At 37.1% G+C, this 27,397-nt stretch overlaps 1 protein-coding gene across 1 annotated transcript in view; it reads left to right on the forward strand.

Moving 5' to 3' along the window:
• LOC126235055 (uncharacterized) overlaps positions 1 to 27,397 on the forward strand; it is a 671,255-nt gene that overhangs the window by 570,845 nt on the left and 73,013 nt on the right. The window contains exons 7-11 of the mRNA XM_049943791.1: positions 475 to 559; positions 664 to 759; positions 883 to 1,055; positions 13,936 to 21,646; positions 26,415 to 26,477. Of these exons, the coding sequence (XP_049799748.1) occupies positions 475 to 559; positions 664 to 759; positions 883 to 1,055; positions 13,936 to 21,646; positions 26,415 to 26,477 (8,128 nt within the window). The remainder of the gene's footprint in view (positions 1 to 474; positions 560 to 663; positions 760 to 882; positions 1,056 to 13,935; positions 21,647 to 26,414; positions 26,478 to 27,397) is intronic.

A 27,397-nucleotide genomic window follows, 5' to 3' on the forward strand; every position in this document is an offset into this window, starting at 1 on the left:
ATTTCTTCCAGTTTTCCATGAAATTGATTTTGTGGCAGAAACCTCAGCCGTACTAAATGCTTGTAATGTTGATTGTGAAATTTTAATTGGTCCTTTCCATACTGTTGTTAACGCTGATCAAATTATCCAGAGCTCATGGATGGCCCTTACTGATTGACATCGTTTGGGCATCTTACATGTCTTATGACGAATCTGTATCTGATGTATTTCCCCCCCCCCCCCCCCCCCCCTCCTTTTTCCAACTTTTCAGTGTTGATCACTCTCTTCTCCCTAAACAAGGAACATATAGTTGTAAAAACTAAGATTACTACATTCTACTATAATGATTTTATTAGCAGTACTAAGCATTGACTCATCTGAAGCTAAGTATTGGCTTAGCTAAGTACTGGCATTCTGTGTGTCTTATTTTATCTATTAGTGACTATGAATTAAGTCATGAATTTATGTAAAACCTCCTTTCTGTTTTGTTTTAAGGGACTTAGCGGCCAGGAATTGTCTCATCACATCAGATTTGACAGTCAAAATTGGAGACTATGGCACAAGCATTGAGAATTTCAAGGTGAGTGGCTTACCTTCAATAAACTGGCATGACATACTGTATTCTTGTATAGATTGTACTCTTTTTATTGGAACAATGTAGTATATTGCTCTTATATTCAACAGGACGATTACTATTGTGCTGGAGACATAGCCCTTCCTATTCGATGGTGTGCTCCAGAGACATTACATTGCACAGAAACTACAATTGAAACAAAAGAGGTACACAATTTCAGAACTAGAATTTCATTTGTACATTTAACAGAAATATTACAGGATATTTTAATCTTGTTAGTCATATTTGAGCTTGCTTTGTATGTATATTCATCAGACTTCTTTTTTCAGGTGACACCAAATGCCAATGTTTGGAATTTGGGTGTTGTTCTTTGGGAGATATGTGAGTTTGGAAAGTTGCCTTATGCTGAACTGACCGATGATGAAGTAATAGTTAAAGTTCTGGGTGAAGGAACATACCGGCTACCTCTGCCTTCATATATTTCTCCTTATAGGAATAACTTGTAAGTGTCCAAGAAGTTGTCTTCTTTTATTTTCATTTTTGAATTTTGGAATATCTGGGCAAGATCTGCTTGAAGATTTCATTATTTGAGAACAATATGTAAGTGATGATTTTTGTTATTGCTGAGTGGTATGATAGCACAAATGTACAGCAAGTCAAACATTATTGTAACATAAAAATGTAGTGTGTGTTTCCTCATCTTAGAATGAGGTATATATTTTTTGCTGGTACTTCAGTTCCATCCATTATCTGTACATTTCAGCACAGAGAGAAGTTCAAAGTGCATATAGTTAGCAGTTTATGAGATATGACTGTCAAGAACAAAAGAGATTTCTGTTTTGTAAATATCTTCAGGGAAATTCTTTGTACTCCAGTATCCGGGTTTTGCAGCGTCAACCCTATCATGTAGAATTATATCTAAAAAGAAAGATGATGAGACTTACCAAACAAAAGCGCTGGCAGGTCGATAGACACACAAACAACCACCAATATACACACAAAATTCAAGCTTTCGCAACAAACTGTTGCCTCATCAGGAAAGAGGGAAGGAGAGGGAAAGACGAAAGGATGTGGGTTTTAAGGGAGAGGGTAAGGAGTCATTCCAATCCCGGGAGCGGAAAGACTTACCTTAGGGGGAAAAAAGGACAGGTATACACTCGCACACACACACATATCCATCCACACATACAGCTTGTGCCTGTATGTGTGGATGGATATGTGTGTGTGTGCGAGTGTATACCTGTCCTTTTTTCCCCCTAAGGTAAGTCTTTCCGCTCCCGGGATTGGAATGACTCCTTACCCTCTCCCTTAAAACCCACATCCTTTCGTCTTTCCCTCTCCTTCCCTCTTTCCTGATGAGGCAACAGTTTGTTGCGAAAGCTTGAATTTTGTGTGTATATTGGTGGTTGTTTGTGTGTCTATCGACCTGCCAGCGCTTTTGTTTGGTAAGTCTCATCATCTTTCTTTTTAGATATAGTTTTTCCACGTGGAATGTTTCCCTCTGTTATATTCCTATCATGTAGAATGTTTGGTAAGGTCAATTTGCACACTCAGGAAAACGTTTCCCTTCAGTTTCTCACTTAACACATCTGTGAGTTTGAATGAATATCCTGTCACCTTTCTGAAATGAAAGAAGCGTGGGGTTGTGATGCTGGTTTCAGTATCACTGTTTTTGAGACTTCAGTTCCTTCTTGAGATTCCCTTAATGCTTTTTGAAATATTTTACAGCATTGAGAGTAGGAGATTTTGTGTGGTTGCTCTGTCTGACACAGTTTTAAAGTGTAAGCCAGAGCACTTACTTGCCAGTTGCAAGATTTCGTTGTGTTCTTCACCAAAACCTTCCTTTTTGGGATTACAATCTCCAGTATCAGTAGAACTTCCATTGAGCATAGAAAAGTAGTAGAGGTGTACTGGAAGACTGGACTTATTTGGCAGATGAATCACTGTACACTGTTATAGAAGAGAGATTTTAGAGGAGTCCCTGTAAAGCTGAAGCTATATCTATCCATGGAGCTCCCTTGGATAGCTCATCTAGTAGGGAACAGAGATCGAGCTTCAGTTCCTAATGTAGCAATAATTTTCAACTATGTAGAATGCACAGATCACACAATAGTGCAAAGTGAAATATATCATTTGGCATGAAATCATCTTAAATGGTATAATGATTAAATAATGGAAACTCAGTTTGGAATATCACATTATTAGGAAAGGGATAGGTTGCTACTCACCGTAAATATGACCTGTTGAGTTTCAGACAGGCTGAATGAAAAGAATGTTACACATTATATCTTTCGGCCGAAGTCTTCTTCAAGAAAGAAGACGCACATACATTCACACAAGCAAACACACCTCCTACACACATACCGCTACCCTGGGCATCTCCATCTGGAATCCAGTTGGAGTTGCCTCTGGTAATGGTCATGTGCTGATGAGGTGTGCTTGTTTGTATGTGCTTTCTTTCCTGAAAAAGGTTTTGACTTAAAGCTCTTATTTGTAACATTCTTTTAATTGTGCCTGTATGCAGCTGAAGGGGGTCATCTTTACAGTAAGTGGCAATCTATCTTTTTCCCAATATGTGATAAAATGGAACACCTGCAGCCATCCTTATGATGTTACTTATTGTATGGCCACCAGTTTCAATGCACATCTTCAGGCCTTAACAGATGCTGAGGGGGCCAACTCCAATTTTATACACAGTTCATCAGAGGCCAAAGTCTGTGAACTGGTTTTCATAGACTACCTGTAAGGACGGCTGTAGGGGTTCCATTATATTATGTAAGTGAATGACTGAAGTCTCAAACCTCCAGTCAGGAGGATGGACATACAAAAACTTTTTCCCAATTTTGTTGATATGACTATTAGTTACATTGTAATTGAAATATCTTCAATTTTTATTACAATTGATGCTTACATCATGCCAAACATGACAAATTATTTTATTTGTGGGCAAACTTGGTAGTTTTTCTGGTCTGACAGTCAGGATTTTTCTTCCACTATCAGGAAGAATTGATGCTTACATCATGCCAAACATGACAAATTATTTTATTTGTGGGCAAACTTGGTAGTTTTTCTGGTCTGACAGGATTTTTCTTCCACTATCAGGCTATTTGTTTCCACATATTATTACAATTACACATGTCATAGCACACTTGCAAACATCTTATTTACATTTATGTTCATTTAATTACTCATTAAGGGGCTCCGGAACGCCCTATACTTGCAATGTTAAAATAACGCTTATAAATTACATCTTTCCTCACAAAGTATTTGAGGTAGGAAGTTGAACTTTTTACAGATTATTTATTGGAATATGGGCTACAACTTAACACAGGAATTTTACAAAATTTTAGTTCAGTTATTAAAGATGATTTTTTTTCAATTGTAATGAAAATTCACAACATTTTTTTGCAATTTTTTATTTATATATTCAAAAATATACAGTTTTTTGGAAAAAGGGTGTGTTAAATTATGCAGAAGGTACTGTGTAACATTTACTGAAAGTTTGAAACAAATATGTTTGGAAGATCCTTAGAAAACATGTAATTAGTATGAGAAAATAAAAGTTTTGGGAATCGAGCGACAAAGATTGGATTAACTTTTTAGTGCATTCCAGGTCCATAGGATGGATTATCTTCATCCTCTGCAAACTCCTCCTCCAGCTTCCTCTTGTTCCTCCTCCTGTTTACTCTTGCTTGTATTTCTAGACTCTTTACAGTCCTGTCTGCAGCCCGAAGGCGTTCCTTGTCTGAAGCAAGCATCGCTTGTACCATGTTAGAACCTATCTTCATTCCCATATTTCTAAATACCTTGCACCTTACAATGTTGCCATCATTGAAAGTCGCAACAGCATCATACACAACAAAGTGAAGTGTTTCTATTCCAACAAATACAGTCTTGGGGATTCTCGACCATATAACACTATTTACACTGTCATTGGGGTTTTGAGTTTTTCCGTGAATACACTTTTTCAACAGTTCAGGTGCTGCTAAGTCTCTGAAAATAGGTTTTATCACCTCCATTATTGCATGAGGCAGACTATGCTTATGAGTGTACACTTCACCAGTTAGCAATCCTTTATTATATTTACACCAACTGTCTTCTTCTTTGGGACACAAGCTATGTTGGGGATTTTCATCGTCTTTATTGTTTACAGTAATAACACATACCTTTGGCTTTCCAACATTTCTCCTTTTCTTAAAAGCCTTCAGAGGATTTCTAATAACTTTACTTTTACTCATTATTATACTTCAACAAAACAGAGACTCAAGAAACAGAATTAATTACGAATATTTTCGAGATAACGACAGAGTAAATAAACATGAAACAATCGACAATCACACCAGCGATATATATTGAACCATCACAGGTTAGCCACAACACATACTTTATCTCACATCACTAAAATGTACCTGATGAACACGGACGTTAATAATAACACCATTTGACAGCAGCTTAACAGCGCCACAGTGGGTCACGCCCATGTAGAACACATTTCAAAAAAAATTTAAAAATAGTTGTAGTCTTCGGAATTGAATAAATTATATATCTATTAAAAGGTAATAGTCTGCAGATTCAGAAAACGCAAAAAAGTAAAAATTGAACTTTTCATGATTTTGAGCCTTTCTGGAGCCGCTTAAGTAAACACTGTCCCATAACTGGGCAAGGAGTTAAAAAATCGGTACATCAGTGCAAGAAAATGTGTGAGGACATCCATGTGTGTGTGGATTATACATTCTCCAGTCACATTAATGTGACCACTGCTGGGGCGATCACAGCCAGTGCTCGATGTCAATGTGGAATAACTAATCACAGATAGCAGGTGGCAGTAATAGCAGTGGATGGTATATAAAGTGTGTTGGCGGGTTAGGTAAACAGTGCAGTTGTTGTCATAATGTGGAAAGAGATCGATTTATCTGACATCCGAAAGGGCAGGATCATTGCCTTTCAGGCCAAGGTTGGAAGTATTTCTGAGATGGCTAAGTTTGTAAACTGTGTGCTGCTGTGGTTAAAGTATACTGTCCATGGCAAAATGGTGCTATCAAAAAATCAGTGCCAAGGCAACTGTGATGCACCGTGGGTCATAGATGACACGAGTGAGTGATAGCTGTGGAGATGTGTATGGGCAATAACACTGATAAGCCAGAACATTATGACTACTGCCCACTGCAACGTTGGATATACCTGGTGGCACTGCAGGCACGTGATGCAGTAACAGAAGTATGTAAGCGAAGCTGACACAGACAGGGTATCACCCTAGCGAAGATATGGGCCACAAATGTGGCAATCCATTAAGTTAAGCATTTTTGACAAAGGACAGATTATTATTATGCAGATACTGTGAACGAGTATCTCAAAACTGGCAAAGCTGGTCGAATATCCACATGCCACTGTCGTGAGCATCTGTGGATGAGGTAGAAGGAAAGCGAAACTACATCTAAGCACTAAATGGTTGGATATCTATGACTCTTCACAGAATGTGGGGTTTGGAAGTTTGTCTGCCCTGGAAAGTAGGAACATGGTGATCTGTGGCATCTCTGCTAAAAGAGCACAATGCTGGTGCAAGCACAAGTGTTTCAGAGCACACTGTTCATTGTACATTGTTGAACATGGAGCTCTGCAGCAGACCACCCTAGGTGTTCATATGTTGACCCAACAACATTGTCAGTTACAATTGCAGTGGGCACAGGACCATGGGGATTCAACCATCAATCAGTGGAAATGTGCTGGCTCTTCAGGTGAAATGCATTTTTGCTACAGTAGGTTGATGACCATCTCTACAAATACTATCATCGAGGTGAATGGCAGCTCGAAACATGCAGTGTGCCATGGACAGCAAGCAGTATTATGCAATGGCAGACATTCTCCTGTGCTTGTGTGGGACCTGTGGTAGTGATCGAAGACACCCTGACAGCTGTGAACTACATGCATCGCTTCATGCTTGGTTTCTTCCCTGAAGGCGATGTCATCTTTCAGCAGTATAAATGTACATGGCTCGGAGCCATGTACGTGCTACACTGGTTTTAGGAGCATTATAGTGACCTTACTTTTACGTCTCCATGACCAAATTCGTCTGATGTAAATCCTATGGAACATATCTGGGTTGCTATCGGGTGCCATCACTGCGTATGCAAATCAGCGGCCTGTTATTTGTTACAGGATCTGTGTATAGACATCTAATGCCACATACCTCCACAAACCTGCTAACAAACTGTCAGATCCCTGATATGCAGACTCAGTGATGTATTTCATTCCAAAGACGGACAAACAATCTAATAAGCAGGCGGTCATAATATGTAGATGTGCAACTGTTGAGCAACTAACTGTGAAAATGAACTAACAGGCTACCAAAAGTACTTCTCAACAACTGTTCAACAAATGTTGCTGCATATGGGCCTCCTCAGGAGGCATCTGGTTCATGCACCCATGCTGACTGATGTTCATCGCCAATGAAATCTGGAATTTGCATGCCAATACCATGGCTGGAAATCCACTGAATGGTGGCAGATGGTCTTTTCATATGAGTCACATGTTATGCTCCATCAGACTGATGGCTGGTGCTGTGTGTGGTGTGAAGCAACTGAATGCAAATGCCCTGCAACAATCTTTGAAGGGGCCCAGGCTGTAGGAAGGAGGGTTATGGTCTGGGGAGTGTTTCCTTGGAATTCCCTGGGTGATCATGTTATTCTGAAAGGCACTATGGATCAACAAATGTATGCGTCTATCTGTGGGCACTATGTCCACACCTACATGCAATTTGTTTCTCCTTGGCGCTGTGGCATTTACCAGCAAACCAATGTGACATGTCACACAGCTTACAGCTTATGTGCTTGGTTCTAAGAGTGCCGGCATGAGTACCAAACTCCGCGGATTTAAACCCAATTGAGAATCAGTGGGACCACTTCAATCAGGCTGCTTGTGCCATAGATCCTCAACTGAGAAACTCAGCACAGCTGGAGTCAGCATGGCTCCACATACTTGTCGATACCTTCCAGAACCTCATTGAGTCTCTTGTTGCATGTCTTGTAGCAGTATGTGCTGCAAAAGATGGTTATTCAGGCTTTTGACAGAGGGTCACATTAACTTGACTAGACAGTGTAACAGTCTGTCTCTCACCCTCTCATCCTCCATGTGTCCTCGAGGCTTTGGGCATCTATACTTTCTTTTGATTACCTGATGTTTGCATCCTTTGGGCTTATATTATTTCTCTATCTTTTGTATTCAAGGAAAATGGGAAAGCTACAACAGAACTGTGTACCAGAGTTTGTTGTTGGAATATTGCATTCACGATTTATTTCCACCTTTTTAAGAGCTCTTTCACATGTGCTATATCTGTACAGGTGAGAGTTATGTACACTAACATGTTGCATTGCTGGAACCCACTTCAGTCAGATTTTAAATTACCTGTTTATTTGACGTCTCTCCTCTTCTGCAAACTTTGCGTTTAGTAATTATTTTAACTTCCGTCATATGATTGTGTCTTGTTACCATACAATTGGGTCATTATTTTGATTATGATCATCTTCAGTCAGTTTTATTGTGCTGTACATAGTTTGCTTGAATTTAGCTTATTGTTGTACATTGTCTTCTTGTTGTTTACCATGTTTTTAACATTTTTTTTTTCAACCCATCAATCTGGTTCTCTACTTTGTACATGGCTTTGGGTTCACTCTTGCTGTTTCTTTTCTTCAATATTTCTCCCTCCCTTAACATTACATCCTGACCAGACTGAGATAATCTATGATTCAAGTTTTTGCCTTTACACTTACTGGACCAAATAATATACATTTTGCATCCAAAGCAGCAAGAATTACCATGGAGTTTTAATTATATACAAATCCTAAAAGATGGTTAATAGGACTTTATACTGTTTCTCATAGAGAAACTATTCTAATTTCTTTGACTGTAATAGGTTCTTAATTGGCTTTCCATATAAACTACAATTGCCAAATAATGTTCAGATATCACAGGAAATACAAGTTATTTTGTCTTATAATGATCAAACAAATTATGGGGATTTTCAGCCATGTTTATGGGAACATTATCACATTGGAAGAAACTATTATGTCCTAGAAACAATGCTTATGACAAAGAGTTAACATCTTAATAATAAAAAATGCTATCTTAACACTTAATAGTTGCTTCTCCATTCAGTCAGGCTATTGAGCCCACTGAAACCCATGACATGACTGCTTAAACCATTAAAGAACCTTCACAATGCTTCACAGTTTGTCAAAGTATCTTAGACTGCACCCCTTGCTTTGTTGTTTTCCACGTCCTTTGACAAGGAATAATGCAAAGAAAACTTTACAAATTAATACTACATGAACCACTGGTCAGTAATCCAGGTTTTATGGTCATAACACCTCTGAAGCTCCCTTCCTTCTATTCAGTTGATTTACTAGAAATATGGTAGCAGGACCTGAAATTTAATGTCATAAATATAATGAAGTGTGCTGTTAACAGATGTGATTTACATAATGAAAATTTTGAAATTATTTTTGTAACAATAAATTACAAATTTAATTTTAATTACTTTGAACTGTTGCAGTACAATCACACTTAAATAAAAATAGCACATGATCTGTTAAAATATTTTCTCATTGTTTACATATGCTGGTGAACAGTGTACAATTATCTTCTGCAGGACATCATTATGTAGAATGAATTACTTGTGGGTATTTCTTTCAAATTAGGAAATGAATGTTTCGTATGAATGCTGTTGGAAACTCACCTCTGTTTTGCTGTAAATAAAATACTGGAATTGGCAAGGTAAATTCATGTGTAAAATTAGAAACGATGCCTCCCTATTACTTTGTTTGTATGATCACCATTCAAATTCAAGCATTTATCATCTCTCTTTATGAGTTGTCAAATTCCCTCTCCATAAGATTCTGCTGCAGTCATTGCAGTCAAAGGTTTGGGAGCCAAGCTACTTTTTCATATTCGTGAAAATGTGGAAAACACTCGGAGTCATGTCTGCACTGTAAGGAGGATGTTTAGAAATATTTGCAACTGACTACAATTCTCGTGTCTGTTTAGCATAGTGTGACAAAGCACTGTCATACAAAAACAGGTGGATGGCGACTTCTGCTGTCATTATGTCATTGTCGATGCTATCTAGATGACACCTTCACTAATTATGCATTCTATACATGTTTAATTTTATGATGAATGTCAATAGTTTTGAGTTTGTTTTGTCACTGAAAACCATATACAGAATGGATTTCCCATTTGGTGAGATTTTAAGTTGAAACAATCATTATGAATGCTTAGTGTAGGTGAATAAGAAACAACGTGCATTCCCACTATTGCAACTGTAAGCGGAGCGACCTCTTCTGACATCAAACAGGCAAGGTGGAAATATGGAACAGTTTTCACTAGAACATACAGTATCATTGTGTATACCAGAACTTCTCATTTAAAGTTCCTAAAATCTGGTTATTAGTACCTCATAATATTTTTTAATTTGTCATTCATTGTAGCTGAGACAGTGCACGACTTGTAATGGCTAATTTTTAAGCTTTGATCAGTGCCTTAATTAAATCCAGTATAAGAGAGAAACAATGTTGGAAAGCAGCTCTCATTGCTTATATGTGCCTTGGAACTTTTGAAAGGTGTATGCAGTAGACGCTAGCTGCATCTAAATTGTGCACTAGCTAAAATTAATCGTGCAGGTAAGAAGAGGAAATATATGCAGATGCAAGATAGACACAGCAATGAAAATGAAGAAAAATGGAAAAAGAAAGAAAAAATCATTCTTCCATGGAATATTTTCATTAAAACATCACAGTTAACCATTTTACTTGCATTACAGTGAAAAATATAATACCTAGCAGTACAATTTTTTCAATAACAGCTATAGATTTGGTGACTATCGATCTGTAGTAACAGGCTGATTATGTAGTTACATTTCTGTATTGTTTAAGCAGTCTGTGAGATGAAAGCGATTATTTATGATTTCCAGTCTTTAAAATATGTTTATCTTACATTAATTATCTTTAATGGTCATTGTTTCCACATTTTGGCCTGCAAAAACTTGTCTAACTGCCATTTGTTTACCTTTTACTCAAACTCTCGTGTTTTTCAATTTCTGGTTTCACTTTCTGTTTTCATTGATTTTGCCCTTGGCTTTTCAGTAATACCTCACCAGCCAACTAGATGGTCACATTTAACATTTCCTGTATGGCAGACTACCTCATGAGATGACAATTACAACTCACATTTGTTGTTTACCCAGCTAGATATCATGACAGCCTGCACAAGGGAAATTTATTTAATGTAAAAGTCCATTAAATCAGGCAGTCTCCTTCCTCACTTCATGTTGAACTGTTATTGCAGTGGATTAAATAAATTTGATAATTTAGGATGGCTGCACAGCAAGATAATGATTACTGCTAGGTAAAGAATTGCAAAATGTTGAGCATACATTTTTTTTACTATTTATTATGGCATTAGATGCAATCTGAAAACACAAAGTAATACTCTCCATTAAAATGTCATATCTTCAAAAACAAATCCTTAGAAACCTCTCATGAGTTATACATTGCATCCATGGAGGTATGATTCCATCATGGTCTATGTATGGCATAGCTGCATTGCAGTGCACAATTAGATATTAGTTATGATTGCATGTGATTGGCCACATGTAGCCATTTTCCTTATGATGGTTAGTAGTCAATTGGTATCAACATTATAGTTAGAAAATATAATGAAATAATTTTTTGTGTATAATCCTGTTCTGTGTGGGTAGGAACGGGGGTTATGAAGGCAAACATTCTCCTAAAAGGGCTGCAATCATCCCAGCCAGATTGCAGGATCTGTGACAAGTGCTCAACTGTAGCCTCTGCGCTGTAGAAGAGGCAGATCTCCTGCAGTGAAATGTACAGTGTGGATAACTGTTGCCTACTTTATGCATATAATAATGAAAATTAAATTAGTCAGTGTGGCAGAGTTATCACAGCCACACTATTTGCCTCTATCCTCCATTTTTTTCTCGTACTGCACTCCTGTTCCCAGTATGCCCTGCGCTGCCCTTGTTTCAAACACTATTTACTCCCTGTACCACTTCTAACTTTTAAGTTCCGTCTGTTGATAATATATCAGCATTGAATTACCCTCTTCCTCCCTCCTGCTGGATCTGCATTGAAAGTACTCAAGGAATTTGTTGCCTGACCATTGTAAAGTCAATTTTTGCCAACACTTCCTCTCTCATTTGGCTAGTGAGGAAACCTGAACATCTCAAAGCCAGTGAAGTTTTTGTATGTGCTTTCATACTGTCACTGCCTTTGAAATAGACATTTCTTCTGTGTTTATTTAGTGTATGTGAAATTGCAAATGCTCAATAATTGTATCGAGATTTATATCGGTGCACTGACTGGACGAACATTTACATCTAGCCGGCACCACGTAGGGGCTTAGGGGGGTGTGTGTGTGGTGTGTGTGTGTGTGTGTGTGTGTGTGTGTGTGTGTGTGTATGTGTGTGCGTGCGCGCTTGACCTCTAGCTCAAAAATGGATTGCTCCAAAAGTAGCAAGTTTGCTCTCTTCTTGTGTGTGCCTATCAACAACATAACAATTCTTCTTTTTGGTGAGTAGTTTACTTCGAAAGTTTTCAGTCCATCAGATGGTGTTAACTCTGAATCATGATCATGTGCAATGTCTTCAGCAACATGCCCTTTTTCTCATCACATTTCTCTATTAGCTTTAAACTAAGAATTTGAAAAGTCAGCACATACAGAAAATTTATGAGCAGTTTTGTGATGGCAAAGACAACATCTAGTAGTTAAACATAGCATGGAGTGCACAGTTTTTTGAATGAGTTGTGAGGAGATCTCATAACTTCTGAGCCAGACTTGGTTACAATGTATTTTGGTGAGTGAAAAGGAGCAAATGTGGACAGGGATTGCAGTGCAAACCATATATTTAGATGCTACAGTTGTAACCAGTCTACTCTTCCAGTGTATTGCATTTCAGTAACTGAAATATAAGTTTTATTTGTCGTCACATGTAGCAAACACCCAGTAGTGACACACATTTTTGAAAACAGGCCACAGAAATAGTCTTGAGAAAATATTGTCACTGTCACAACTTTACTTTTGCTATTCATGCTCATTAAATAACCATTCACTTACACATTTTCTTGCTGCTGTGGAGTATGAAAACATTGTTTCTTTTAAATCTTATGTTTCTTGCAGCCTGCCTCCAGCCTTCTGGATTCTCAGGCCTTGTATGAAGTGTGTATTTCATTCAAACCCATTTTCCCTTTCCTGCATTTTTAAATTAAGTGTCTGAATGTGTAGCTAAAGTGACTCCAGTTGTATCTGTATCATCTGTTTAGTGTTTGTTGTACATTTGAAGCATGGTACACATTCAGAAAGTTGAACAGTATGTCAGATTACTTGTGTCGTTATTTGGTAATGTGAATTAGCCTTTGTTTTAGTTTGGCAGGTCACTCTTGGATTTTTCTTATGTAGGTTATTGCAGTTTTTGTGTAAAGTCTGTAGATTAATGTAGTGTCTTCAGTATATCTGTGGAAAAACGTCATATTTTCAAATATTTTTGTAACTTTTCACAGTTTCTTTATGTGTAATATGAATGTAATTTCGCATACTGGAAGTGCTTGTTTTGTTTTGTAATTGTATTTTGCTTGATACGTTTGTCATTGTGTTTCATAGAATTTATGCAGATGACCACATTATTTGAAATTTGTTGGAAGATCACACATCATTATATCATATATTAAAAGAAACTTTAAAGACACTGAAACAAGAATATTCTCTGCATACAATATATGTTGCATGAATTCTTGTTACTGAAGTGCATCGTGAGAATATTTATTTTTACTAGTTACAAGAGTGGTGGATAGTTTTTTCACAAAATTAATATTATTTTCTTTTTTGTAAAGAAAATGACACTTACTAAATTATTGTCATACCGGCAGTCATCTACAAGATATTTGTAATCATGTCAGCTGAATTTCATGATGTGTGTGTAACACAGACATTATTGGAGGATAATAATGCCAGAGTATGTGTGTTTTCCAAGAAAATTTGTCCATTTCAACTGTTTGTTTATAAAAAAGTATTTTGAGTGTGACAAATTTTTCTTATATCATGCAATAAGAGTTTTATCTCATGGAAGGACGACACACAGAATTTTAAACAGTGACAAATTGGACTGTATTTCTTACTTTGTTTTTATTGAACTTAATGTATCTCATTACACAGAAACATGTCATTTTAATTTGGATTTTTTGAATACTTCAACTTTAAAATGGTTATTTATATGTAAATGTTTTCCATATTAATTTACAAGGGGTGTATATTTCTTTTTATATTTTTCATTTACACTACTGATTGCCATTCATAAATGTCATATTTTGCAGGTATCTTCTCATGAAGCTTTGTTGGGAACCTGTTGTGAAGAGGCCAGCTTTGGACCAAGTTGTTAGAATGTTAAACCATCTGCATTTAAGCCATGACCAATACATTGGAGAGGAATCCAGTCTACAAACAGATGAAGATTTTGAAAGGCGCTGGGAATCTTTCAAGCCAAACACCATACCTAAGACTGACAATCACACTTTGCCCAGGCAGCACCATCAAGGTGGCCTGCCCATTTCTTTCATTGAACAGAAGGCTTTTGTTTTGCCACGACCGTCTGGAGAAAGTATGGATGTGATGTCACTGTCAATAATTGCCCCAGAAGTTAGCAGTTCTTCACCAATGACAACATCACCACAACTGTCATTGACAAGCAGCTCAGGAGGAGATTTCTTTACCCCAAATTTGCAGCAGAAACAGAAATCTGCTAGCCTTCAAGATCTACATGGATCAGTTGAGAATTTGTGTGAAACATCAATAGATGAACATTCAGATACTTTTGTGAGAACAGATGTTGCTATTGCAGATGATGATAGAAATACAATGGAATTTTCAGAAAGTTTGGGTGTAGTTGAATCAAAGAACAATGAACTTGAAAATATAATATCTGAACCTGATTTTGATTCGTGGCTACAGGGAGTAGAAACAACAAATGAAGAAGATGCCAAGTTTGTAATGAAAATATCTGAAGCTATAAGAGATCTAGACAATGCTCTTGCTCAGGAAAAAACTTCATCATCATCTTCAGAAGTTTCCAGTCACACTGTTTCGCATCATGAGAGTCCTGCCAAGGATATAGTGGCAAGTGAACAGAATGTTGTTTTGGATTTCAGACTTGGAATTCCAGCTGAAATTGAAACTGGTAAAACAAGAGAGTCTGAAGCACAGCTTGACAGTCTTCAGGAAGAGAGTTTTCCTTACAAAACTTTCCACCATGAAAGTAAAACTACAGATTCGGGAACAGATACTGAAGATGAAACATGGAGGAAGAGGATAGAACGTGGAGAGTTTTCTGAAAAAGTGAAAGAGAAATCAAAGAGTGTAGCAGATCTTATGATTCTAACTCACATTGAGTGCAGTGATGGTAGTGATTCTGAACCTCCTTCTTTGACATGGAATTTTGAGAGAAGTGTGAATAGTAGAAATTCTCTTTCTCGGCAACACAGGGGCTCTGCTGTTAAATCAGCTTGTTTTCCAATAGCTGGCAGTGAAGGTAATATTCACCAGGCAGTATTGGGTGAGGAGTTCTTTAGTACTTTGGTTAAACTTCATGAAGCCCAAAAAGATGGTAACAAAAATAGATTGACGATCAATTCATTGTCATCACAGAGCTCAGAAATTAATTTGACTCCTTCTCCGACGCATGATCCACTCATACAAAGATCATCACCTTTCAGTGATGATTCTGCGTCTGAAGTACATAGTTTATTATCCTCAGACCATCCGCATAAAAAAAATTTTTTAGCCATTAATGCCTCGGAAAGAAAATCTGAACTGACAGATAATTCAAACAGTGCTAAGCCAATTATAAAAGAAGTTTTAATTGATTCACAGTTGAAAGAAAGGGTAGTCCTACCTGATGCGAACTATCGACCAAATAAAAATTACCGTGAGATATCCACAACAGAAAATGCTTTGGTTTCTTGCAGTAAGCAAGAGCCTACTGAACTGAAAAGTTTAATAAATAGTTTTTTAGAAACAGAAAGACAATCCAGCTGTTGTCCAACCATGGATTCAACTTGCTCGAGGCACTCATTTCATAATAGTTCTGAATCTGAAAGGCTGTCTTGTTTAGATCATAGTGTAGGGCTTAAGGATAATAGTAGTGCGAGAGAAGATACTTTAATAATAGATGATGCAAATAATGACTCTGTTCCTTCTTTGTTACATAATAAGATTTCAAATGTGGATAGCAGTAAAACATACACTTCTTTTCAATATCCTATCAGTGACAATGAAAATATTGATATTAAAAAAAATAAAGAAATTTCTGTCGGTGATACTGGTCCTACTATGCTGCTGGTAGACAGTAAGACTTCCACTCTAGCACCTGCTAGTGGTTTAAAGGGTTTGTCACCTGAGTTTTTTGCTGGTGAAGGTTTTGTCAACAAAGTGCAAGATGTGTTAAGTACAGCTGATGATGAGTCAGTGGAATCAATTGATGCAGCATGTGACCAACCATATGCTGAAAAGAAAGGAAGCAACTCTATAGATGAACTGAAATTGTGCCCAGATGAAACAAGTGAAAAAGATGTTGCTGTTTTAATTAGTGATAATTTTGATAGTGACAATGAGATCCAAGTCAGTGGCCATTCGTTACCAACACAAAGTGTAGGCGAAAGAGAAAAGAATATACTAATAAGTAATAATTTAAGTATACCGTACATAACGAGTTCAGATGAAGATTATAGTGGTTCAGTTATATTAGGAGCATCTGAAGAATTTACTATGGATTACTTTAAAGGTCTTAATACAGCCTTTAGGGATGACAGTACTTATGGCAGTGACAGTTATGTATATTCTGAGGGAGCTGGTGACAGTAAATTAGATTTAAGTATGAATGTTCCCTTTATTGTAAAAAAACCTAATGAAATTACAAAAATGGGTAATGATGACTCCTTGGCACACATTCAATTAATGCTGGAACAGAATGAGACATCACAACCATTAGAATTAAATGGTGAACATGTCTTAACTCATTTTGTGTCATCAGAAAGAACATTATCTTCAACTACTGAAAATATATCTCCATTTCCATTGGAGTACAAAGAAAATAATAATGGAGGTTGTATTTCATTATCACCAGATGAGAGTAATATTAGCATATCTTCAGAAGCTGTTACAGAGGTAGTTAAAGAATATGAACAGTTTCCAAAAAAGAGTAATTCAGAAAATGAGAATGATACCAAAATTGAAGGGAAAATAGATTCCATGTGTAATAGCTGTAACAAAGCAGATCCAGGATTCAGAGGGAGTCTGGAACAAACAAATTGTGGTCAAGAATCAAATGTTAATGCAGTTGCATCTTCTGTCAATTCAGATGTTCTTACAGAGAGATATACTCAAGACACAGTAGGACGATTAACGGAAAACTACATGCAGATGCCACAAAATGATAAACATCTAGAGGAAACCCCAGGGGAGTTTTCAGAACTGGCTGTAACTGATAGCTGTGGTCCAGTTCACTTTACTGTTGATAATGACACCAAAACTATCTGTACTGAAGCGCAAACTGGAGTTTCTGAAGAAGCACTTTATTCTTTGAGCAATGTTCACCTCAATAATCGTAATCCCATGCAAGAGCTCAATTATTGTCCATCATCTGAGAGTACAATTACAGAGTCTTCAACCCATAATACAAGCAACATTTGCCAGTGTGAAACTGTGATTGAGAAGGTGCCCTTTGCTGGGCACAATGATGGCAGTCAGTTAGTTGGAAATGAGACAGAATGTGCTGTTGCAGACTTGCTCCATGGAGATCAAAGCAAATCATCAAATGTAAATATTGGAACACTGGCACCAAAGGTAGATGCTACAAAAGCGGAAACAGAAAGTGTAATTCCCCCATTGGTTAATCTGAAACAAGAAGTAAACAGTTCTGCACCACGTAGCGTAGAAGCCCAAGTTGGTGTCAGCCTGCCTGATCACATCAGAATTTGTGCTACAACTATAGAAAACAATGTTTCAAAAGATGTTTATACTGAGCCACCATTACTTCCAAAAAGTGAAGTTACAGAGAACATTAATGTATTGTCTAATGATTGTTCTTTAAATTCACTCCATGGAAAAGCAGAATTTTTAAACATTGATGTAGCAGGAAATGACTCTAGCATTAATGAGTGCAAGAAAGAAATAGAAGAGAGTATGGATGATAAAATATGGACAGGCCCTTACCTAGCATCAGGGTATGAAATTCATACTAAGGAACAAAGTATGATTAGCTGCACTTCAGAGAAAGGAAAGATGGGATTAGAAGATACAAAATCTGAATTACAAATTCCAAGCTTAAATCTCATTTCTGCCACACCTGTAGATTCAGAACAAACCAGCCCAGATACATCTATTGTGGCTAACATATTTGATGTAGAACTTGTTAGCACAACAAAGCCTGTGGAGGAGCAGAAGACAGGTGAAGATGTAGCTTATGAAAGAGAGATTGTTGATGAGTGGATAGATAACACACCCCAGAAATGTACATCATCAAATGAGGAAGATAATTTAAGAGTGGCAGATCCTGAGAAACTATCAGCATTCAGTGACCCTAACTGTGATCTCAAAACCACATTATCAGAATTTATTCTCAAGGAAGTCATCCATAGTTCTCTAGAAAAATCATGTTTACTTGCAGCAAAGCAGGCAATACTGCCTTTGGTGGAATTAAGTAAAACAGAGAGTGATAAGGAAACTGTTTCTGACAGTGGTGTCAGATTACACCCAGAAGAAAAATCATTCCACAATTCTGCTGGCGACATAAATAATACAATCACAAGACAGCTTCACATTGATACTAAGAAAGAAGATCTAGAAATTAACAATTTAGAATCTTTCTTGTCAAAAAATGCAGTACAAACAGATCACGCTGCTCTTGATTTTCTTAGAGGAGGTGTTGATGAAAAGATTGAAATGTGTTTGACATCCAAACAGTTATCATTTCTTGATTCTGGAGAAGATTCATTATCTGAGGCATCACCAAATAAAGTAGAGAAGTGGAACCATCAGCATAAAGCACATATCTCTGGTGACGAAATGCTCCATGTGACCTTTGATGAGAAAAACTATGAACATAGTCGAAAGCTACATGACTATCAGGTACGATTTAACCAAGATGTCATTGTTGAGCTAGATGATGAATTGGGCCTTGATGTTGTGAAACATTCTACACCGGATGATGAACGAAGTAGTGACTCAGGATTTCGTGACAAAGGTAGCCTTAGTGAAAGCTGTGAAGATGCATGTGATGAAAAATACAATTTAGAAGATATTGAAGCTGAACTAGAGGAGACTTTTAATAAAGGTGGATTTAACTATTCTGCTAAAGGGGAAGAATGTGATGAAGATGCAGACCACAGAAGTACTGCTCTTGATTTTCCTGATGATTCTTTCTCAATTCAAGGAAACAGGGATGAAATAGCTAATGTTGATATTATGAACCATAAGAAATGTGATTCTGATAAGATTTTGGAAAGCAATATAAATGACCCTGATAAAATGGAAAAATGTGATGTGCCAACTAATTATGTAACTTCTCTTGAGCAGTTAAATACAGAATTTTCGCCCCTGAACCTGAATTTGAACATAAATGCCTGGAAAGGTGAAAATGAAAGCTACCAGTTTTCTGATAATTTTGTTGAACTTAATGTACCTGTGTTGTCAGATGAATGTGTCTCAAAGGATCAGTTAAATACTGATGTTCTTAACAACAAAGACAACTGTGGAAAAGAGGAGTGTAATGAGAGATGTATTTGCTCAGATAATGTACATGTTCTAGCTGCTGTGAGAGGTGTTACTTCAGAAACACCATTGACAGTTTGTTCAAACTCTGTAAAAAAAGAAGATATATTTTCAGAAAATGACCATTTCCCTGTGACTGATCGTTCTGGGTGGTTCTTGCATGAGCCAAATGATAAAAGATTTAAAAATTCTGATGAAGATGAATGCAGCTGCAACTATGATTTGAACATTCCAGAAGAAAATCTAAGCCCTGGAAGTTCAAGCTCAGATAGTTTTAAAAATGATGATAGCAGTGGCAGTGATAAATATGTTCCACTTAGTTTAGATGAAGAGTTTGTGGCTGCAATTAGAAATGAACTTCGTGATAAACTACCATGTGCACAGCAGCAAACTCATCCTGATGAAATAGATGATGTTGATGATGATTTACAGAGAGAAGAAGAACGCACTGATATTACTATTCTTTACAATGTTTACACTGCTCCGCTCTCACCAATTCTTGAAGAAAGAGAAAGTGTCAGTTCACTTACAGCCACCATAAGTGAAAACTATCCCATTCCATCATCTATCATGAAAGGAAAACAAAAAGATGAATTTGATTCAGAGCCAGTTAGCCCTGTGTTTTTGAATGATATATTTGGAGAATCATCTGATTACTGTGAAGAACAGGAGAAGAGAAGATTTGAAGAAGAAATTCGACAAGCACTGGCAAATTGCAGTGTGAGTAGTGTTGACACAGACAGTGACCAGCACAAAAACAGTGTCATTTCTGAAGACTTGGAAGAGGATTTCCAGCAACCTAATGATGTTGCAAGCATTGATAAAAATGAAAAGACAGTAAAGGATGCAGCAAATCAACATGATGACTATGATGATGACTTTTTAGTTGTAAATACTGAGACTAATGAAGTTACTCTGTTAGAAAGCCCAAAACCAAAATCTTATGTTGCATTTGTAAAAGAATTTGAAGATATGAGTGAAAAACCTGCCAGTCAGTTAGCAGACAGTAATTCCATTACACAAAGTGGTATTAATTTCAGCAGAGATATAGCATCAGATGATGAAGTATTCACACCAGATAGCATATCTCCTGGAGGAAATGAAAGAAGTTCCCCGGTAAATGAAATGTTGGATATAAGAGGTAGTTTTACCCAAGATGAATCTCATGATTGTGCCAGTCACAGTAAAACATGCTGTGATAGGAGTCAAAATAACTCCACAGATCATATGAATAATGAACCTGCAAAAATTTTGTTAGAACCAGTGAGTAGTAGTAAAGAGAAAGCCTGTGTAACAGAAGACCAAGATTATGATGAATTTATTCAGAGACATCGTAAGGAGCAAGTGAAAAGAAGTGAGGAAATGGATGCTGTATCTGTTGATGAAAGCATAGAAGATAAGTCTGAAAGCTTATCTGAAGCAGAAAACAAGACACCAGAAGATAATTCAAAATCTGAGTCATTTAGTGAAGCATTATCAGAACCAATTTCATTAGGAACACATCAAACTGGAGTGGAGAATACACTGAAAAGGCATCAGTGCTATGATGATCTAAGTACAGGTTTTACACAGGATGGAGATTTAACAACACAAGCAGAAGAAACTAATTCAGGAGACCAACTTGATGTGTCCAGTTTTTGTGAAAGAGGCCCTGAATCATATTTGTGTACATCACTTGATAAATCAGCAGAGACAGATTCTCATAAAAAGTGTGATGTGAAAGAGTTTACAGAACACAGTGAACTTCTTAATTCACTTAAAATGTTAATGAATCAAAATAGGACTGATAATTATTCAGAGAAGATAGCAGATAGTGATAAAAATGAAGGAACCAAGCAAGAAGAAAGTGAAACACAACTCATTGATGAAATGAGTGAAAGAGGACCTGTTCTAAATGACACCCTGAAGCTTTATCGGAAAAGAAAAGAGGCTGAAGCTGCAATCAGTGATGAACGTGACTGGCTTAGTGCAGGCCGAGAAGCCAGTGCCCTTTCAACCAAGGCACCCATGCCTTCACCGGAAGAGGAATCATGGAAACAGTTACCATCAATGTTAGCATTTTCAGCTGATCTGAACAGTGCTGAGGAGAAAGATACAGGTTTTTCACCTGTACCAGCAGCAATTTCTGATGATCTCATGTCAACATCTTTCAGTTTAAAAGAGGAAGACTTTGGTGATTGTTACACTCCAGATTGGGAAAGTGGTTCAGAGGACACAAATGAAGAAGACAACTCCAGTTCAAGTGGGGAATTCATATGGAAGGTGAGCTTTGTAGCATCTTTCTGTGATTTTCGTTTGTTAAGAAATCAGTCTTATTTTTATTCTTAATTTGGTGAAACAGTTCTAAAATTTTGCCCCTTCCCATTTATCTTCATTGATTTCTGTCCTCATCATGTCCTAAAGTTAAATTTTGCTAGTAGTACAGTCAACCATATCATTGATCTCCAGATATTGTATTTTGCAGCTGATTTCATGTGCTATTTTGTCTAAGTCCATACAGTGAGCTGCTGAGATCTGTGCTTGACAAATCAGAAGAGATATCTGGGGAAGCTGTCAAAATGTAATGTAAAATGATAACATTAAATTTGTGGCAAATTTTTTTAAAAAAATCTGGAGATTATTGCTTGCGCCAAGAAAACCTAGGAGACGAGACACACGATTTTGTTCTGATTATTTTTTTCAAAAATTGTAAGCATTATTCTCCCTCATTTTATATGTATAGCCAGCCCAGTGTATAAATTTTCCATGAGCATCCGCAATAACACATACTGAACAGATCCATCCCTGCAAGTAGACAATTTTTCATTTCATTATCTCATAAAAGTAATCTCAAAGTAAAATAGATGAAAACAGGCTGAAGTAGAACACCTTAATTGCTGCAACTAGTTGCTAATTCCTGGAAAAACTACCTTCTCTTCGTTGGCTGTATGTTTAAATCTGAGTAGATGTTGCCTTCAAGTTTTGCTTGGAAATTATATCTCTCTTTTCTACAGAAAATGAGTGACAAATTGGTATTGTAGAATGAAAGAATTTAAGTGGTACTTTAATCTAACTTAGTGTTCTGCACAGCCATACATCTCAAACCCGACATAAACAGGGACATTGCTGGGGATGCAAGTGGCAAGGAACTTAAATGCATATGTCACTTCTTTTTTAAGGATCATGACACTTGTTTCCATAGTTTCAGTCGCAATGATGATAAGAACAATCAAAATCTTAAGTGTTGTTGAAAATCTGCTGTCAGAAGGAAGGGTTTCCACAACTATGCAAAACCTGGTCAGTGTTCAGGAGCAGTGTTCAGTACACATGTACAGAATTAACACTTTAAAGATCCTTAATTTTTCTCTGTGTAAGCAAGCCCACCTAGTTATGAGCAGCTGTCACACACTTTTTCCAGGACAGCTCACTTTTATTTTGAGCTGCAAACCACCACAAGGTAATACCTAAACAAGTAAATTCTTTGGAAGCAGCCAGTATATTTTCATCTTCACTTTCTGGATCATGAGTAGATGAGATACTGGTGCCATCACCTCTATCAGTGATGAGGATTACAATTTCACTAACCTACGTGACTTGGTGTCTTGGATCTGCATCATTGACACTCATTCATCTGTTCTTGAAAGTCTTCTTCATCACATTCATGGCAATTGAATTCTTTTAGCACATTTCAGACATTAATTCTGTCATTTTCAATTAGAATTTGAGAACTTTTGAAAGTCTCACTGATGCCTTTATGTATATGCTGTAATAAAGAGGTTATGTTAGGTGGAAGAAACATTACTCGTCCTATTTGTTTAAGATTTAACATCATGGATGAGTTGGTGCATTGCCAGATAGCAGTAATGTTTTCTCCCTTTTGCCAGTCTTTAACTGATGAGCTTTAGCAGGGGCTACAAAAGCTTCCATAAACCATTCCATGAAAATCTTACTATCCATCCAGGTGCCCTTTTGTGAGATGTAAACAATAGGCATGGCAGATCACATTAATGTTCTTAATACAACACAGTTTCTTACTTTTACCAATAATGAGCATAGGCAATAAGTGACTACCAGTAACATTAGAATGGTCTAAAGCAATAATACGATCCTTGCTTATTTGAGGACCAAGTGCTGCTAATTCATGACATAAAGCAAGAATTCTTCTTGCAAAGCTTTCCTGTGGAGTCCAGTTTCGTCAACATTGTAAATGTTTTAAAGAGCATAATCTTCTTTCCTCAATATTTCCCTAAGTTTGATTTTGAAGGACTTGGAAGACATTTTTCCTCCTCGTATTTGAAGTTCATGAAAGCCATGTGTCAACTATAAGCACTTTAATTAGCCCATGCTTACTTTAAAATTTGACGGTCCTCCAAGATTTTCCATAAAGTGAATTACCTCTTCACATACAGTGGAAGTAGAGATCAGTTCTCCTTGTGATCTTTTTTTGCATAAACCACTTGTAAACCACATTATCTAGATCCATGTTCATGGTGAGATTCATAATTTACGTATAAAAGTTCTGACGCGCTTTTTTTTTTTTTTTTTTTTAAATGTTGACTTACCTTGTACTCATCATCAGGAAACTTGGTTGCAGACTCACCTTCCTCTAACCTCTTATTAACCTTCTATTTATTTCTCGTAGAAAGTACAACACGTTTATGCTTAGGTACTTCATATTGCAAGTTTACTTTGAGCCGCAAAGGTGACACAAGTGTTCATCACAGAATACAAACGGTTATTATTGCTTGCAACTCAGCTTTGATCCAGGACAGAGGGGGAAGGGGCAAGAGCAGTGAAGGGGAGGGCAGGGGGGGGGGGGAATAAGACCATAGCTGAGGGAGGGCGGCACACACAAGCAAGTAATAGTTCTTTAAAGCAGCCATTCAGTTGATTGACATTCAGATAATCAATACTCTGCTGTCACTATAGAAAATATTGATTACAGTATGTTGCTCTTTTATACTGCAACAGCCTCTCCTCTTGTGCCAAATGAAGATGTGCTAATTATGATGCCAAAAACTATCATTTTTTTGTGACTCATGATTCATGTGAAGTTGAGAAATTTATCTGCAAGATCTGCTGTTTCCATTATTTAGTGGTATTTGTTAAAGATGTAGTTGATGGATAAAAATCCATTAATGGAAGATGCATTAATGGAATTATTTTGAACTGCTTCTTGTTCAGCATAATTTTATGAAGTGAAACTGAACAGTAAAAAGCAGAATTTATCAGTATTCTGTATAAAATAATATTTTCTAACCAGTTACATCAATTTATGCATTTATCTTGAAGACCTGATCACAGTAAAGGTACTATATTAGGAAATATATACCCCTTCCCCTCCCCCTCACATTCTACCTATTCATGGATCAAGGAATCAGCTCTGCTGCAAAATTAAATGTCTTTTCTTGTGCTGCTAATAGTGCCCTGCCAGGATATGTAAATAAGGATGCTAGCAGAATGAATTATTCACAGTACATTGGAGTTTAAGCCAATTGAAACTTGTGGTCAATTAAACGTATGAAGTAGACAGACATTAACCTATCTGAAAGCTTTATCACAGCAGACTTTACACTGCAGAGTAAAGGTTCATTATGGAAACAACTTTTGTGCTATGGCTAAATAATTCTCCACCTTATCCTTTTTCCTGCCAACGGCCTTGCCACAGTGGTAATACTGGTTCCCACCAGATCACCAAAGTTGCAAGGGTGACTGTCCTGATCTGCCAAGCACTGTTGGCAAGCAAGGTGCACTCAGCCCGTGTTAGGCTAATTGAGGAGCTACTTGACTGAGAAGTAGCAGCCATTGTTACAAAAACTGACAATGGCTGCGAGAGCATTGTGCTGACCACACATGCCTCCATATCCACATCAAGTGACGCCTATCGGCTGAGCGTGGCATGGCGGTCAGTCGGTACCATTGGACCTTCTGAGGCCTGTTTGAATGGAGTTTTTCCCAGGTAAGCTTCACCAGGAAGCTGTGAAGGAGATATGTGGGTAGGGGAGGGGTATTTGCAGATTAAAACTCTGAGCTAGGCCATCAGTCCTACTTGGCTAGCTTGGTTGGTAAGAGTATAGGCCATAAAAGGCAAGGGTACAGGTTCTAGTTCTCATCTAACACACAGTTTCAATATGTTTGGAAGCTTTTAGGATTCAAGCACTCTCCTTTTGATATACTTCATACATGAATGGGAAAAAGATGATGTATGGTGGCATGGGCCTAATGGGATTAACCCTGTGCTGTACCTGTTCCTCTGTTAGTAATTCATGTAGGATGTTCTTGAAAGAGGAGACAATTTCCTTAATGCTAGTCAAACTACAATCTTCATATCTTAATCATTTTCATACTTACGTACATGCTACAGCTTCTTTTCTTCTTATTGCTACTTAAAAACATGTTCTTGGTAAAATTCATTTGCATATCTCTTTGGTGGCTAGTAACCATGTTTGACTAGAGAAGCACCACTTTTCTGTTACTTAATACTCAGTTTATGTTTTCTTTTGCACATCTTATTCCTTAAGTACAGTATTACCTTCAGTTATTATTTTTAAATAGTTTTTCTGCATAATTTGTTTCATTTTATTTATTTATTTATTTATTTAATTTTTTGTAAGCATTCTGGTGCTTACATTGGTGGCTTGAACATACTGTCTTGCATGTTTTGGCTAAATATTTAAACAAGTCTGGAATAAGACTTCAGTGCAGTAACTGAAATGATTGAGGCTAATATTTGTAATAATTATTAAAATGTCAATTGCATTATTTTATGCAGTTAATTTGCTCTTGCCATTAAACAGTATCACAGTTTTAATTTCCAGTAGTAATGGCATGAATTTTTTTCCTGTTAATTATTTTCTTAGCTGCCAAAATTTGCAAGAACATGCAGACATGTAACTGAGCTGAAACTCTTGTTAACCTTTCTTAGTAATTGGGTGTTTTGTGTTTATCCTATGTTAATTTCATCTCTTGAAGTTTCTTTTGTGTATTTCTATCTCTGTGTCTGTCTCTCTCTACCTGTCTGTGTGCGTACATGTGTGGTGGCCTGTGCTAGGAGGGTGACAAAGAAGCACCGGTGAAGGCTCTCAGTGTGACACCCGCCAGCAATCCGTTGAAGGTGAGTTGTTTAGCCTGTCTCTTTGTCGTGTCTACCAGCCTTATTTATGCACCGCTACTCTGAAATGGCTATTGCAACGTATCATTACATGTCCCTGGGTTTTCTTGTGCTCTGCCTTCCTTCATGTGTTATATGCAAATGCATCGTATATCTCAAAACACCTTGCTAACTTCCAAAGTATATAGTTAACATGATACACAAGAAGAGCTTGTGTCTTCATCTTGCACTATGTTTAATGATATTACACTTGACAGGCCTTCATATATTCTGTTGATCTGTATACTTTTAATCCTTTACAGTGTTGTATTTTCACAGTTCTCTAGTTGGGATAACATCTGTTTGGCAGCTGCATTTCGTTGCATCCTCATGTAAAATTTTACCCATATGTATGCATATAACATTCTGTTTTTGATACAAATAGTTTAGTCTGTTAGCAATCTTTTTTGCCATTATGGATTTTCATGTGATGAAATTGCCTGTGATTGATCCAAGTCAGTGTGTTGAATACTTGTTTCAACCTCATGTGACCCCTTATTTGCAATGAACCTAATGAAGCGGTGCTCTAATTCAGGATGAGTATGATTCAAATCCCTGTCTGACCATCCTGATTTATGAATCTCACAAATTCTCTAAATCAGTGCTGGTGAAATTGAAAAGACCGCTGATAGTTTTTCCCCTATCCTCATTCTTTTCGAGCTAGTTCTCCTTTTATCACAACATTGATGTTGGGGAAGTTCAGCACTAATCCTTCGTCATTCCTTCACCTGCATGTTTATTGCACAGCAATTTTACCACAAAGAAAAATGAAATAAATGATGGTTTTAATGATGATCAAGTCGCCTAAAGAAAACTTGATTAACTGCCTGCATTTTTTCTTTTCAAATAAACTGGAATAGGATGATATTTCAGTGAAAATACAG

Source organism: Schistocerca nitens, chromosome 2 (assembly GCF_023898315.1).
Source record: "Schistocerca nitens isolate TAMUIC-IGC-003100 chromosome 2, iqSchNite1.1, whole genome shotgun sequence".
Classification (NCBI taxonomy): Eukaryota; Metazoa; Arthropoda; class Insecta; order Orthoptera; family Acrididae; genus Schistocerca; species Schistocerca nitens.